This window comes from Anabrus simplex, chromosome 1, assembly GCF_040414725.1.
Source record: "Anabrus simplex isolate iqAnaSimp1 chromosome 1, ASM4041472v1, whole genome shotgun sequence".
Classification (NCBI taxonomy): domain Eukaryota; kingdom Metazoa; phylum Arthropoda; class Insecta; order Orthoptera; family Tettigoniidae; genus Anabrus; species Anabrus simplex.
In genome coordinates, this window is record NC_090265.1 from 643,488,898 (window position 1) to 643,506,791 (window position 17,894).

The 17,894-nt window shown below is 39.8% G+C and overlaps 1 protein-coding gene across 1 annotated transcript in view; it reads left to right on the forward strand.

Moving 5' to 3' along the window:
• LOC136857253 (nitric oxide synthase-interacting protein homolog) overlaps nt 1-17,894 on the forward strand; it is a 41,229-nt gene that overhangs the window by 17,138 nt on the left and 6,197 nt on the right. The window contains exons 5-7 of the mRNA XM_067135750.2: nt 596-717; nt 2,379-2,566; nt 12,998-13,106. Coding sequence (XP_066991851.1) covers nt 596-717; nt 2,379-2,566; nt 12,998-13,106 — 419 coding nt within the window. The remainder of the gene's footprint in view (nt 1-595; nt 718-2,378; nt 2,567-12,997; nt 13,107-17,894) is intronic.

Here is a 17,894-nt window from a genome sequence, read left to right on the forward strand (position 1 = left end):
TTAATCCACATTAGTGCTGACCCCGTGTTGTTGGGGAAGGGAAGAAGAAAGCTAAATTTCTTATGTTTCTGTTCTGTGGTTATTCACTTCCAACGAGAAGTTGTCCAACATAATAAATATGCTGAAAATCGCTATTGTCCTCGGTATGTATTCTGTAGCGTAGATTTAAATGTTCTTACCAGAAAATGTAAGAGTACTATTGTCCAGTTATGTTGTAGTTTATTTTAGCTTATCATTCAGACCTATGCACTTGACTACATCTGAGAGGTTTGGCTGATTTTTATGTAGTGGTATTTCCATTTGTTTGTGTGTCAGTAATTAGAGCTATAATTGGGAAGAGTGGCAATTTCATGTGGAAAAGGTACTGTTTCAACATTTACTTAGTAATGGTATGGTATACTTGAGTTTAGAGAGATTTCCTTAATGGTTAGACTTTGCAGGTTCTGAAAGATCAACTTAAGGGTGTGGTACACCTTAAGGGGCAAAAAATTGTATTTTTCAATTTAGTATTTTTCTTTATAGAATAAAACAGAGGAAAATAATACGATGACATGCTTTGATTGCAATAGACCTTAAAGATATTCGTTTAATGCAGGTACAGCAGATGGTGAAAGGCCATCTGTATCCAATATGACTGAAGGGAGAGACAAGCATCTTCCCAGTTTTTGGATACCATCAAAGACTCCAGAAGCAAAAGAGAAGAATTTGAAGAAGCCTGTAAGTTAATTTTAGTGCATTATGTGAAGTGTGATGTTTCTATTTTATACTTGTTAAAGCACACTAGAATTAGAGATTTTATAAAATGGCATGTTACATAGTGTCTTAGAATTAATAAGAAACAAACTTGCAGTTTCTTATGACTGTTGATATTGTAATCATAGTCATGTGACTTCCAGTTTTATAAGGAATCTGAACTACAGGGGCATGATATTTCAGTTCAAAAATTCCATGTGCATTGGCTGGGATTTGAACTACAGGTGAGAAGGTTGTAACAATGCCACTTGGCCAACATGTTCCTTTGGTGTTGAGGAAGCAGATGCAGAAAGTAGTGGCAGTTGTTAAATTTTTCATATATACATCTGATTATTTATTGAGATGGGTGGGAACGTAAAGATGAAATCATTGTACTCTTCTCACATGGTACTGGGAATATCAGGATGTGGTGGTGTAGGGGTAGCATGCCCGCCTCTTACCAGGTTTGATTTCCGGCCAGGTCAGGGATTTTTACCTGGACCTGAGGGCTGGTTCGAGGTCCACTCAGCCTACGTGATTAGAATTTAGGAGCTATCTGATGGTGAGACGGCGGCCTCGGTCTAGAAAGCCAAGAATAACGGCCAAGAGGATTCGTAGCGCTGACCACATGATACCTCGTAATCTGCAGGCCTTCGGGCTGAGCAGTGGTCATTTGGTAGGGCAAGGCCCTTCAAGGGCTGTAGTGCCATGGGTTATGGTATGGTATGGTGGGATGACTGAACTTCAATTTACGATACGGAAAGAAGACTGAATGCTTATACAATTATAAGAAGTTCAGGTTCTTTCTGTGGTTACTTCATGATGTAAATTAGTACCAGGTGTAACTGTATGTAACTTCACTGGACTGAGTAGATCTAGACTGCTAACCTTCTGAGCTCAAGTTGGTGTGTTTGATCCTGGCTCAGTCCAGGTAGTATTTGAAGGTGCTCAAATTCGCAAGCATTGTGTTGGTAGATTTAGTGGCACATAAATGGACTCATGGGACAAAGTTCTGGCACTTCGACATCTCTGAAAACCGTAAGTGTATTTACTAGGAAGCAAAAATCAATAATATTTTTATTAATTTTGATATATTATCCAAATTTGTGGTGTTCTTTCCCTTTGGTCAACTATCATTCTCTCTCTCTTGAACTCCCGTCATTGTTTGGTGATTCCCCCTTATATATCTAACCAAGTGCATAACCTTGCCAACATAAACTTGTTCTTTCTGTTCCGTACCAGTCTCTCTTTTTGCTCTTATGAATTCACTTTTCTGGGTTTTTTTTCCTGTATAGGGATTTGATAGCCAGATGACATTGTTCACTGAATCCCCACCAAGGTGGCCACTATTGAAATACTGGCCAATGTATGTGGGAATATTGAAATTAAAAGCCATGTTCCTATGCTTTGGATTCCATGTAAAACAAGTGTTTCTGTGACTAGAGATCAAAAGATCAATAGCCTCATAAAATTTCAACCTGCCTCCCTCCTTTATGTTTGCTCTGTGTTGTTATCTCCATGAATTATAATTTCTTCCTTAAAGCCTTTACAGTTGTATGAAGATTGTTCAGTTACTGTAATTTTATAAATTTGTGTGACTCACTCAGCATGTGTGTTTAGCAGGTAGTCATTCTTTTCTGTTTCAGGATAAAACAGTATACTGCCCAATGAGTGGCAGGCCTCTCCGAGCCAAAGACCTTATTACAGTGAAGTTTACAGAGGTTAAGGATCCAGATGATAAAAAGGCATTGGTTGTGAAGCAGAACCGTTACATGTGTCCCATAACACATGATATCCTGGGAAACTCTGTTCCTTGTGCAGTCATTCGAACTACGTGAGTCATCTTCCATGGATGGATTTTGTATATTTTTCCTTATGTAATTGACACTCGCCAAAGGATTTCACATCTCATAACTTTGTCAATTTATCATCAAATAAGGAGGAGGAGTTGCCGTTTTGCTGCAAAACTCGGCTTGTTCAAGCAGATAGTGAAATAATTAGCATAGTGACTTGATCACTTGAATGATCTTGCCAACAGAAGCTTGTGAATATGCTGCCACCCATGGCCTATGTTAAGGCTTGCAGAGGCCAATTGTACATGTTGGAATGCTGTTTCTGGTCGTGAAAAACTCATTAACCATTCGACATGGCTCTATGAAGTAATAGAAGAGATTTCTCCCAGTTGTCAGATTTTGAGAGGACACATTATTGAAATGTGCAATGCTGGGTGGTCGTATTAACAAATTGTCCGTCATCTGGACCATTTTGACCAGACTGTTAGGGCATGTTGGGACCAGTGTATGCGTGAGGGCATGTATACATAGCAAATGGGTTCATGGTCCTAGTGTCTACTCGAATCATTTCCAAGCACTAGGGACTGAAGGAAATTTAGCATCGCAGCACCTTTTACCACCATTATCTCAGTTTACTGTAGTGTCGTGAATGACAAACCTCAACTGCTACAGACTGGCACCAGCTAGTCTGTAGTGATAAATCCAGGTTCTCTTTGTGTGCACCGTTGATGACTATGTTTGAGTCTGGAGGCCTCGTGGTGAGCACCTCAACCCTGCCTTTGCTGTGGCACAACACACTTCCCCTGCTGTTGGTGTGCTGGTGTGGGAGGCCATTGCACAAGACAGTCGGTCACCCCTTGTTGTGATACGAAGGCATTGACAGCTCAGCTGTCTGTCCAGGACATTCTGTGGCTGTACGCGTTGCCCTTCATGGCAGGGCTTCCAAGCATTTTCGAGTAGGATAATGCTCAGTCGCACACCACAACAATATTACACGAATGCCTCCGCAAAAGTGTCACACTTCCATGATATGTCCTATTGTCAGATTTATCACACATCAAACTTGTCTGGGAGCCCCTGCTGGGCCAACTTCAGCAGCCTAGAAGTTTACATGATCTAGAGGACCAATTACAGCTATTATGGTCAGATGGTTTCCCATACCATACAAAACCTATATCTAAGATAAAGGCAGACCCAGTGTACTAGAGCTACCTTCAAGTGTTCACTTTTCTACAATAAACTATACTTTGCTATCATTAAGTATATGTTACAATCACCTATATCAAGTTTCATGCAATTCCAAATACTCCTTGGTGTGTAAGTCCTTTTTTTACAGTGAGTATTTATGAAACCTTCTGAAAATGGCATATGTTACAGATCATCTACAGCCAACAAAAATATTTTGTAAAATACGTGAGAACATCTTAGTTTTCTCAGTAAATTTTAATTAAAATCTTTCCAAAATGAATACAGTACTATTCGATTATATGTCTTTTAATTTATTATTTAACATAAACATACAGTATAAGACTACAACAGGTGGACCTCTAGGATTGTTCACTGGAGACCATGGGAACACAAGAGAGAGGCATTGGAAGACCCCAGAAGAGGTGGCTCGATGACATAAAATTGTTGGCTGGAACACAGTGGTTCCAAGTGGCTCAAGACCAAAGACAATGGAAGATATGGAAGAGGCCTACATCTAGCAGTAGATTGAAATAGGCTAGAAAAGAAGAAGGAGAAGATACAGTATAATTGGTTAATCAAGTGGAGTGGCCGTGTGTGTTTACACACTATGGCAAGCTCTGCATTCAGGTGACACATTGGTTTGAACCCCACTCAGCTGTCCTGAGAATGGTTTTCTGTGGTTTCCCATTTTCATTTCCAGGCAAATGCCAGGACAGTTCCTGTTCATAGGCCACAGCTGATTCCTTCAATCTCTTTACCTAATTTCATTCACCATCATTCATTTCATTTGATCTTCACTAGCTCCTCAACTGAGGTTGGTATCGGGAAGGGCATCCAGCTGTAAAAACATGCCATATAAATTCATCTCACCTCATTCCCAACCCCGTATCAAGTAATGGGACTATAGACTGTACATATATACTCCATATGGCTTTACTTGTAAATTGACATTTCGCAAAACAAATGAACATCGACTTACCTCTGTTGCCAGCGCGATACTGCCGAGGAGACAGCTGATGTCTAATGCATTACGATTGCAGTAAACAGTCCTCGTAAAATGTAATACTGCACTCAGGAAAGCTAATGAATTGGGATTGAAAACAAATTCACAAAAACTACACTTACTAACAGCTTCTGAAGCTAAAAAGAGATTACATTATTAAGAGTAAAAGAGAATGAGGAAATAATACATCACTCACTGCTGATGGGTGGCACAGGAAGAGGTTATGGCCTACAAAGGGGGCACTCCAGTGATCTCAGTCACTTTCTTGCCACTTGTCTTGCCCGAACTATACTGAGACATGCTAAACACGCATGAATTACAGTTAGTACACTAACCAGTACAGAGACGTAAATAAAATTACTGCTATTTTATACACAGAACTATTAAACCTGTACGCTATGCTAAACTGTAAACTACGCTATACTATAGTATACTAAGAGATAAAGACTAATATGTAAAACACTAATTACTGAAGAAAAATGCAAAATATCGTGAACCATACTGAATACAATACGCTGAACGAGATAAGTTAACCACGTGGTGAATGTAAATATTAGAGTTGGCAATTGGGTTCCGAGATCGCACTCTGCCGATGTAAGTCGATATGAATGGCCGCTTGAGATTGGTTGGATGTCTATGCTTCAGCGCATAACCACCAGACAGAGCCCAAATCAGCCAAAACGTCAATTTAGAAGTAAAGCAGTACGAAGTATAGTATAATTTTTTTTTAAGAAATCAATGTTTACTTGTTTTTAAAATTTATAAACAAGAAATATAAAGTATATTCCATACTGCGCCTTTCCTGCGTCCAGCGCGCAGCTTTAAAAAATTCCAGGCCAGCATACTCTCAGGATTCGATAATTATTATTATATTTTTGATGTGAATTCCAAAAAAGACCAGAACGACTTCTGATAAACGAATTACTTGCTAGAATAAACGATGGACATCTCCATCCTACGAATCGTTGGTTAATCACAGAATATGATTTATATTGTGCCTTAACTCTAAATCTATCTAAAATGCTTAACTAAGTTGATGAATAATACTTCAAGTATACCTTAAACATAATCATTTATTCAAATTGTTAAGCTGATAAAAGAGATGAAATCATGAAAAATTATCTCACATTAAATTCATTGAGTCTGCTTTGATAGGGTAAATATGAATGTTGATCATTAAAATGTTAATTATGCATACTAAAAAAATGATTAAGGTTGGAAATGAACTTGTATATCACTTATATATCAATCAAATTAAGAAAAAATACATACATCGAAATTAAATTATCTTTAAATAAATACAAATCTATCTGGGAAGTTAAGGATAACATTAAGTTTTGTCTTTGTCAGAATCATGATACATTCTTCTTCTTCAGATAACTTAGGATGAGTATTACGCTTGATTCTTGTTTTTGGGCTGTCAAAATATTTATATGACCGGGCGAGTTGGCCGTGCGGTTAGGGTCGCACAGAGCTGTGAGCTTGCATCCGGGAGATAGTTGGTTCGAATCCCACTATCGGCAGCCCTGAAGATAGTTTTCCGTGGATTCCCATTTTTACACCAGGCAAATGGGGTTGTACCTTAATTAAGGCCACGGCCGCTTCCTTCCCACTCCTAGCTCTTTCCTATCCCATCGTCGCCATAAGACCTACCTGTGTCGGTGCAACGTAAAGCAAATAGCTAGAATATTTATATGCGTTGTTAGCAAAACATGTGCTAATATTCATCGTAACTTCTAACATCATTCATCATATCATTTACAAAATTAATCTTCAATTCAATTTAACCATTTAAAAAATTAACTAATTAAATATCTTCTCACATGAGTGTCTGAATTTTAACATATTACCTTGTATCATTTATTTAAATATGCAAGGGATATCTTTCATGAAGATCCTAGAAATCATCTATCCTCCTGGAATTATTTATAAGAATCATCATGCCTATCCATGTGATGTGATGTATGTCATGCTTATCATTTGGGAAAAATATAACCTTATGGTAGAGATACTAGGTTAAAATGACCAAATTACTAATCAACACTAGGTTCGAATCCCACTATCGGCAGCCTTGAAAATGGTTTTCCGTGGTTTCCCATTTTCACACCAGGCAAATGCTGGGGCTGTACCTTAATGAAGGCCACGGCCGCTTCCTTCCAACTCCTAGGCCTTTCCTATCCCATCGTCGCCATAAGACCTATCTGTGTCGGTGTGACGTAAAGCCCCTAGCAAAAAAAAAAACAAAAAACTAATCAACACTTCCTAAAAAGGATTCATTATGATGATCTAATTATGCCATAACACATTATAACTGTCACAACACGTCGTTACTATCGTAGGATATAGATTATCTGTCAGTGAAATACATCATGGTATCACGAACATAAATGATCCTGGATTGCATCAACTATCATCACCTTTCTCTTCAAAAACAATCATTTCCTTGTTTTATCAATGTAGCATCACATATTCTATCTTTCTATCCTTCATTATACTTGTACAACATTACACCATCACTTTCATCTCACATATCATATCATATCTCTTCCATTTATTTCCAATAATTCTCATATATATCTCATCTTGGCACTTAAAATCATTTCATTCCCAATTATTCACTTCATTGATTCAGTATCTTCATATCTATTCTCAACATGCCTTTGGTTTATTCTCATATCCACATACACTGACTGACAGAGCAAATGCAACACCAAGAAGGAGTGGTTCGAAAGGGATGAAAGTTGGGGAAAAAACAGAGACGGCACGGACGAATAATTGATGTTTATTTCAAACCGATATGCAGGTTACACAATGCGCACGGCATCGACTCAGTAGGATGTAGAACCACCGCGAGCGGCAATGCACGCAGAAACACGTCGAGGTACAGAGTCAATAAGAGTGCGGATGGTGTCCTGAGGGATGGTTCTCCATTCTCTGTCAACCATTTGCCACAGTTGGTCGTCCGTACGAGGCTGGGGCAGAGTTTGCAAACAGCGTCCAATGAGATCCCACACGTGTTCGATTGGTGAGAGATCCGGAGAGTACGCTGGCCACGGAAGCATCTGTACACCTCGTAGAGCCTGTTGGGAGACGCGAGCAGTGTGTGGGCGGGCATTATCCTGCTGAAACAGAGTACTGGGCAGCCCCTGAAGGTACGGGAGTGCCACCGGCCGCAGCACATGCTGCACGTAGCGGTGAGCATTTAACGTGCCTTGAATACGCACTAGAGGTGACGTGGAATCATACGCAATAGCGCCCCAAACCATGATGCCGCGTTGTCTAGCGGTAGGGCGCTCCACAATTACTGCCGGATTTGACCTTTCTCCACGCCGACGCCACACTCGTCTGCGGTGACTATCACTGACAGAACAGAAGCGTGACTCATCGGAGAACACGACGTTCCGCCATTCCCTCATCCAAGTCGCTCTAGCCCGACACCATGCCAGGCGTGCACGTCTATGCTGTGGAGTCAATGGTAATCTTCTGAGCGGACGCCGGGAGTGCAGGCCTCCTTCAACCAATCGACGGGAAATTGTTCTGGTCGATATTGGAACAGCCAGGGTGTCTTGCACATGCTGAAGAATGGCGGTTGACGTGGCGTGCGGGGCTGCCACCGCTTGGCGGCGGATGCGCCGATCCTCGCGTGCTGACGTCACTTGGGCTGCGCCTGGACCCCTCGCACGTGCCACATGTCCCTGCGCCAACCATCTTCGCCACAGGCGCTGCACCGTGGACACATCCCTATGGGTATCGGCTGCGATTTGACGAAGCGACCAACCTGCCCTTCTCAGCCCGATCACCATACCCCTCGTAAAGTCGTCTGTCTGCTGGAAATGCCTCCGTTGCCGGCGGCCTGGCATTCTTAGCTATACACGTGTCCTGTGGCACACGACAACACGTTCTACAATGACTGTCGGCTGAGAAATCACGGTACGAAGTGGGCCATTCGCCAACGCCGTGTCCCATTTATCGTTCGCTATGTGCGCAGCACAGCGGCGCATTTCACATCATGAGCATACCTCAGTGACGTCAGTCTACCCTGCAATTGGCATAAAGTTCTGACCACTCCTTCTTGGTGTTGCATTTGCTCTGTCAGTCAGTGTATATAATCCTACTCTGTCTTCTTATGGCAATAACTAACCTTCATAATCCAAAATATATATCATCACTTCTCATATAACCTTAAATTCTACCACTTAGCACTTCACATTTCATATAGTATAACTTTCCAATATTCTTTGGTTTCATTGCAATGGCATTAATATACCATATTTACGTGAATAATCGACGCCGCCGAATAATCCCCGCACCTTAATTTTAGGAAGGATCTTTTTGAAAAATATGAAATGAACTAAGAGTAACATAGGCATAAACAAACATTTCATATCACTGCGCGATGTCCACATGGTCTTTACGCAAATATGAACGTGGAAATGTATGGATATAGCTGCTTTGCCTAATCATATTTGAGATGACAAAAATACATTATCACTGCTGAAAAATATATTTGTGCATGAAAATTAGCAAGTAGGCCTACGTATTTCATTAATCTGAACTTGCAATAGGCTCGATTCCCTGTAGATCGGAAGATTCGTTGTCTCTTGCATCACAAGAATCCTCTCGTAAATTACTTACAAATTCGTCACACTGCACGTCTAAATCACTTTTCACACACGGTCTCTTTCTACTCGGATATTAACACAACCGATGGTGGATAATTCTTTTTGTGAAATGTAAACACTTGAAAAAGACACACTGATGTTAGTTTTGCGATACAGTAAAGCCTCGTTAATTCAAACTCTTTGTGACGCAAAAATCTGACTTCGAGTTACATGATTTTGAAACTGCCAACCCTTGCCGCGTCACAAAATATTCAAGACACGTTACTGCATGCAACTAACATTGATTCACAGTTTAAAACTTTCAAATGCCATGGAAAATAAAATCCAAAATGTATCCAACAAGGTGCATTTACAGTATTCAAATAATGCACTTGGATAACTCAGTGGCAAACATAACCTCGCATAATAAAAGAAAAAAAAGAAACAGGATTCAAAGACGAGGACAAATTATGTTGGCTCACCTATGCAAGTGCTTTATTTTTTAGATTACTGTACTGTTTGCATTTTTAGATGGCTTGAACTTGCACGGAAAGTACCCGATGCCCTTGAAACATCTTGGCTTATCGAGCTTTCCTATGCCGAGGGGAGGAAGTCTTTCCCTTTCATCTGCATTGCGACACAGTACAGTGACTGCACCTCCTTTAAACACGTCCGTTTTGGCTACTCATAAAAAACAATGCAGTTTCATTGGCATTGACAGTGTTGTTCGGTGCGTACAAACTGATTATAATTATGAGCCACATTTTTTCGCCAAATGTCTGAATCGCCAGTGTTCGCGGATTCTGCTTCTCCCCACACTACCTGTTACCTGATATTGTGGCGTTCCTTAAAACGCTGAATACAAAAGAATTACGATTTCACTCGAAATTAGCAACTGTGAAACGCACTGTCGACACACCGAAGCGAAAGAAAGGGTGGAAAGCTACCCCTGCACGTTCCGGAAGACACATTTTATCGTTACACAGTGACATTTTTATTTAAAGTACTCTTTAAAGTACTATTTTAAAAAATATAAATGCAGTTTTAAATTAAAAGTCTGAATTGTTTTCCATTTAAAACTGACATGGGGGGGGGGGCAGTTTTCATCCATCTGCAGTTACACAAAGCATAACTATACATCCAACATCGAAAACTTGCCAACTTTGACGCAAATAAAACCCGCACCCCAATTTCGTGCCTCAGTTTTTTAAAAATGTGCGGGGATTATTCGCGTAAATATGGTATTATTCACTTCAGACTCCCTAACTAGGATTGGTTTTAACTTTAGGATGACTACGTATCTCCTTGCAAATCGACACAAATGTCAAATTATTTGGCGAGAATCTAACATAATTGAATCATTTCGAAGATATCAACGATCTAACATCTACTCACAATCAATTAAGATCACTACTTTGGAATTTATAACATACTTTTTTACCTTAATTTAATAAAAAACTTGTCTTTTTCCTTCGGCTCCAGAATTGGATTATGTCTGCGTCTTTTTCCTTCGGCTCCAGAATTGGATTATGTCTGCATCGTCATCTGCGGCTCTGTTTTGACGTTCGCATTCTGCCGCTGGTCATCGAGATGCTCTCCTTGATGTGGTTCTTCGTTTCCTTCACCTCAGCTTGGCCTCATCCAGACAATCTCCATATAGTCTTCTTAAAACTGCATGGCGGCCAGATCTTGCACAGTACGATATAGCGCGAAGTACTATGTTATGAACTAACATTATGAAGTTAGTTGTGACATTATACGTTGAATTCAAAGCCTTCTAACATAACAACATTGATAATTCTTTTAGCTCAAATTTAATAGTAATAATGTTGCAGATCTCCAATATATCTACCATTGTTTTAGCTTTATATGGATTGTATATTACTGTTTTTAAGGTTCAATTAGATATTGCTGCTTTATAAAGAATTCCTTTTCTTCTTGAATCAAGGCCTAGTCTTCGCCGTGATGAACTGCAATACGTATTGCCTTTACAATACTCTTCTTATTTTGCAGATTATATTACTGCTATTATATCTGTATGCTTTTCACTTTGTTTTTAGCATTATAATCTGTATTTTTCTGATAATTTTCTTCAAAGTCTTCAATTTATAATTGCGTGTCTAGCTTCCTCGAATCAATACGTCTGCTCTCAAAAATGATTAGTTCATTTATCATTTTGCAATAGTAATGTGTTTAACAATTCTGAGTCTTGTTTTGTCTCAGCCACTGCCATGTTGATCTTTTCTATTCTGACCTTGCGCTATATTGTACTTCCTTGATATATATTATCGAGTTTATGCGTTCTGTTTAAATTTCTTATCGGCAATTGCGACCATCTTAACTCCACTGAATTATACTCTCGGGACAGTGAAATGGCACACTACCCCAAAATATGCATACGTATGCTTTTATTTAGAACATGTAGAGTTTTGACGCATAAATGAGGCTTTTACTAAATTGACATAGGAAGAGTACAATATACAATACATTGGAGCATATTTGATTCGTTCTCTTTTTCTAAGATGGATTACAAGTCAGTGACACGTGACTATCCCTTTGAATATTAATGGTGCAAACCGACCTTCAAAACCAGGGCAGTCCTGATTTTTTGCTGTGAAGGTGTGTTGCATAATTTCAAAAATTGAAAAGAAGTGCAAACCAATGTCAGTTTCATAAAAACGCAAATTGAAATTTATAGACATTATTATACATAAAAATAGGCAAAAATATTTTTATTACATACAACCTTAAGACCTCAAAATCAACTTCCATTAAACCATATGTGTGATACATATTTGTAAAAATAAACCATAGGCATTTTGTCTAACATTTGGTCCATAGCTATAACTATTAGAAAAATCTGCTCTTGAGGATACTTCCGTGGATTTTGTCAATATCTTGTCATTTCCCACTTCCATAAATTCATAAACAGTTGTAGGTTTCATATGTCCGTTATGTCAACAGCCCAGAGGCTGGTTGGATCCTCAAATAGCACCACCAAAGGTTATGCGGTTATAAGAAAACCCCAAAAACCAATGGCCGCACCAAAATGAGGCATACTAGGCAAGATGAGGCGTGAGGTAGTTTGCCATTGCTTTCCTCACTGGGTCAGAAAGTACTATTGCAGCACGACTGACCCTGTTAGCAGCACCTTTCATAACACTCAGATGTACTACTCATACTCTGAATGTCATTACTCAGCACTAGCCATACCCCAGCAGCTTCCATATTGTCACAGCCATGGAGGTTGACTGGGACTTCGGTGGAAGCTACATTTTACTCTGGTGTGTGCCAAGAGATGGATGCAAAAGTACTGTATCCATCAAGAAATGACAGCAGGCAGAGGTTTCATATATAAATCTTAAAAATAAAAGCATTCAAGTACTTAAATAGGCACATTCAAAGTATGTAGTAGGCCTACAGATGACATCTTATCATTGCCATATTAGCATTGTTTCTTATCCTTGTTTTTTTTTTTTTTTTTTTTTTTTTTTTAAACTTGTATAAACTGAGGATTTATAGAATCTGTAAATGACAAAAGCTAGATTCTGAAGCACTAATCTTTGCTTATTCTTTCCAACAGTGTATTTAATCCTTTCTTCCAAAAGTGATTTATGATTTCTTTCAATATTTTTTTGATGTACTTAGGTGTCATAAGATTTTTATTTTTTCTATTACAGGGGTGATGTTGTGACTGCTGAATGTGTAGAGAAAATCATAAAGAAGGATTGGCTTCATCCCATTACTGGAGAGAAACTCAGTGAGAAAGATATCATTTATCTTCAGCGGGTGAGAATAGTTTTACATTTCCAAGAATCTTTATTGTGCAGTATATGAAGTTTGACCACTGGAACTCCTGAGGGATCAACCTGCTAAACTTAATTCTCTTTTAAACTGTTCTTTTGGTTAGTTTACACTACAGTGAAACCTCGATTCTCCGTTTTTCGAGGGACCATGAAAATAAAACGTACAACACGGGAAAACGGAAAATCCGGGAATGAATGAAAACCATCAACAATTTGGCTAAACATCACAAAAATGAAATATGTATAATTATAATCTTACAAAAACTCCTAAACCAAACCAAACTACAGCCCCAGTGCGACTTTGCCTGCCAAGTGACCGCTGCTCAGCCCGAAGGCCTGCAGATTACGAGGTGACGCATGGTCAGTGCGACGAATCCTTTCGGCCGATATTCCTGGCTATCTAGATCGGGGTCGCCATCTCACCATTAGATAGCTCCACAATTAAAGGTAATCACGTAGGCTGAGTGGGCCTGGAACCAGGCATATCAAGGTAAAATTGCTTGACCTGGTCGCAATCGAACCCGGGCCCTCTGGATGAGAAGCAGACCGCGAAACCGCATTAATTACCGGTACGCGAGTCAAAATCTCGATACTTTACATTGAGTTTTACCGGGGAAAGTTTAGTGAGTTTTCCGTGAAAACTTCTTTCAGTTCAGCAACTTTGATTAGGCTAGCCAAACTCTTGAAAAATCTAATAACGCCAAGCCAAACGACAATCGACCACAAGTAGTTTTTAATCCTCTCATCTAAAAAAATAAAGCACATTAGATACAAAAGCACCCAACATGATGGCGAAATCCCTTCATTTCTTAATCTTTCATTGTAATTTGGTCTCCGGTATACTGATCGTAGTCAGTTTCTGGAAATCTCGTACCGCGCAAATTAGGCCTACATCGACTTTTAAAGGTTATGTTGAACTCGAAAACATGGTTTCGAATGTAAGTATCGATCCTTAAAAGTTCTCAAATGCATTATATTCAATTCTGCCCGTCACAAATCCAATCAAATTGGAAAGATAAAAGAAATATCATCACAACTTCAGAAATTACGATTATTCGTGACCTTCAGGTCATCTGGAAACCGCGCTCGCTGCACAGGTCAGTACGAGTTGGAAATGATGCAAACGATTTAAATGTAACGTGCGCAAATAAAACGACTGCGGTTTTTGGTATTTTAACACGAAAACGTAAAATTCCCAGTATTACATTAGGACTTACACAGTAATAGGCAATCCCAAGACCTCCCATGGCTTTCTTTTTTAATGTAAGGTGCAACATCTGTTCTGGTTTCGCTAACATAATCATGTACGATAATATAAAAAGTACTGAATTTGTGTTAAGAAGGAGCAGTTTCGATTCCTGCCTGAAAGCCCAGTTACTGTACAGTGCCCTGAGCAAAGTGCCGAAAACCTGTTCGGCAGTACGATCGAAAAAGTGTAAAAATTTAAACATCTAACCCTGGACATAATATGGGCGTTTTATAAGTGCGAACATTTGACGAAACTCGTTCCGTCTTCAAGCAGAGCTGTCGAAATGCGCCGTGTCTCCTTACAATTGTTGTGGCCACTGTCTGCTTTATGATTTTACGAGATTCTCTAAACAATACCCCCCGAATGCGATGCTAAGATGGTCCCTTATGCAAGTTGACCGCCGATCGCTTTTCCAGTACCGGTACAGTACTTGCCCTACTAAACATCGCAATGACGGGGCATTAACGCCAAGATCCACAAGTATGCCATAACCGTCTTTTCGTGAGATACAGTTTATTAAAAAACGATTGACCGAGGATTTAGCGTTGATGGGACTGGAATTTCTGGACGGTTGATCCGGGAAATCGTTTCTTCGAGGAACGGATAATGCGGGACTTTTACAACGTGATTTAATTACGATGCTCGCGGGACCACATAATTTGAACGCATATTCCGGGAAAACGTATTTTCCGGGAACGGATAATCGAGGTTCTACTGTACCCTACTACTGTTTCTAGGAAGGATTACAGGTTTTCTTTAACACATTGGAAGATTTTATAAATAGCTTTGAAAATTAATTTTCCATGATTCATACAGGATAAACATTTTATAATATTTTTGTAGTGTAGCTAGTAGAATGACTGAATATAAACTGGATGTTGAGAAATTATGTCATATGTCCGATACAGTACAATTAACAGAATATCAAAACCAAAGTATATATAAAATAAAAAAAAATCATTGTGGAGCAAATATATGGCATCGTACAGAAATAACAGAATATAGAAAGTAAATACAGTCCCATGCGAATTAATCGGAACAAAGGAATTTTTTTCGTTATTTTCCGAGTGGTTAGCAACAGTGTGCTACACATGACTTATTCTTCTTAAACACTGGTATTATTATCAATTATTTTTCAGTCTTCTGACACACATTTGTGTTTCCACATAGACTTTAATAGTCGGTACAACCATTGCATACTAACAGGTCCAGCAGCCTTTATTATTTCCACACTGATTTCATCCATGCCTGTTGCTTTTCCCATCTTCATCATTTGTACCGCTAACTCCACCTCCTGCATTGTTATATCATCCTCTGTTGTTGAGTCCTCACACTGTATTACTTCTATCTCCCCTGTACATTTGTTCACGTTCAATCTTCCATCTTATCTTTATCTCTTCTGAGTGTGCTAACAATTCCCAATCTTCTTTTTTCACTAGCTTTGTGGTAACTCTTTCTGTCCTCTTACTTGTTATAAGTCCATAAAGCATCCTTTTACTGCTACATCTGCTTCCATTTTTTTGTGTAAATTCTTCCCATTTCCTTTCTTCTCCTACCACCTTCTTACATCTCCATTTGTTGTTGAGATACTTCCTTTTGTTTGTCTTGGTTACATTCTTGCCAGGCTGTGTTCTTTTCTTTCACCACTTTCCTCACTTCCTCATTCCACCACGGTATCTCCTTTTCTTTCACTCTTGTAGATGTCCTGCCACAAGCACTCTACTGCACTAACAAATGCCTTTTTAAAATTGGCCCACTCCTCTTCTACATTTTCCACTTCAGTAACTGGGATTTGTTGCTTCAATCTCCCCCGAAAATCTTCCTGTACATTTTTGTCTTTCAGTTTCCATACTTTTATTTTGCTTTCTCTTATCTCTCTTAGTTTTTCCATTTTTCCCAACCGTAATTTTGCCACCACAACTCTATGGTCCCCATAAATGCTTCTCCTGGTAAAGCTGTCACATCCATCAACTTCCTGCAAGTAGTCCTTTCCACCAAAAAAGTAGTCAATTACTGATTTTGTTCTTCCATCACCCCACCCATATGTCATAATTTTCCTGCTATTTTTCTTTCAAAACCATGTATTCCTCACTATAAGTCCATTCCTTTCACAGAAGTCCACTAGTTCCTCTCCTTCACAATTCTTTTTCCCATATCAATATGGTCCAATGACTTCTTCCTTTCCTTGTCTCTCGTTTCTGACCTGTGCATTCAGATCTCTTATAATAACCACTTCCAAACCTGAATTTTTCTTTTCTACTTTCTCCAAGGATCCTTCAATATCTTCTTCCCTGTTTCCTGTCTGTGGTGAATACACTTGTATGAAGTCCATCACTTCATTCTTCATCTTTAGTCTAATCCTCATTATTACCGGGCGAGTTGACCATGCGGTTAAGAGTCGCGCAGCTGTGAGCTTGCATCCGGGAGATAGTGGGTTCGAACTTCACTGTCGGCAGCCCTGAAGATGGTTTTACGTGGTTTCCCATTTTCACACCAGGCAAATGCTAGGGCTGTACCTTAATTAAGGCCACGGCTGCTTCCTTCCTACTCCTAGGCCTTCCCTGTCCCATCGTCGCCATAAGACCTATCTGTGTCGGTGCGACGTAAAGCAAAATAGCAAAACAAAAAAAAAATCTTCATTATTCTGTCACTAACACATTCTACCACTTCAACATACTCCTCCAATTGCTTGAAATGATTAGTCCCACTCTGTTTATTGCCTCTTGGCCACCACTCCAATATCCTTTCCTCAATTTCTTCCTTCCATTACCTTTCCATTTCACTTCACTCAGCCCCATCATTTCCACCTTCTCCATGAAATCTACTACTTCCTCCTCCTTTCCTGTCAGGGTCATAAGATTTACTATTGGTATCTTAATGTTGGTTACTGCTCGCCCATTTCTCACAGTTCCCCCAGTACCCTGAGAACTGCACGTCGCTTTAAGCAGGGGATGCCCTTGCCTTTTCCGAGATTGACTTCCTAGTACCATACCATATATAGGCTATTATTACAATGGGGTCGCCGCTCCCAAAGACATTTTATGCCTACTACCGGGTATTATTCTAGGCCACTCCACTGGAGTACAGACGCCTTCTGTAGCCGCTCCTCTGGAGTGCGGGCGCTACAAGTTTCCCTCTTCTGCCACCGATGCCGTACCAAAGTCCACCTTTTCCACCACTAATGCCGTTGGGGTCTTCACCTATACCCTGGACTTGGGGTCCTCCATATTTGTGACCCCTGGAGAGAGGGTATCCCAGTATTTTAAAGCCCCCAGGAACTGGGCTGCCTGTTGGCCCGCGGGTTGTATTGGGCATTTCAACGAGCCCTACTGAATTGTAGGATTCCCCTATCCGCCACCCGGGTACGCGCCCTCTAGGGGTTAACAGGGTTCTTTTACTACAAGTACTAAATGACTTTCACTCTAGGGAACACTTCACGTCTTTCCTTTGAAATTCTCTTGGGCTGATGACCTAGATGTTAGGCCCCTTTAATCAACAAGAATCATCATCATAAAATTCTCT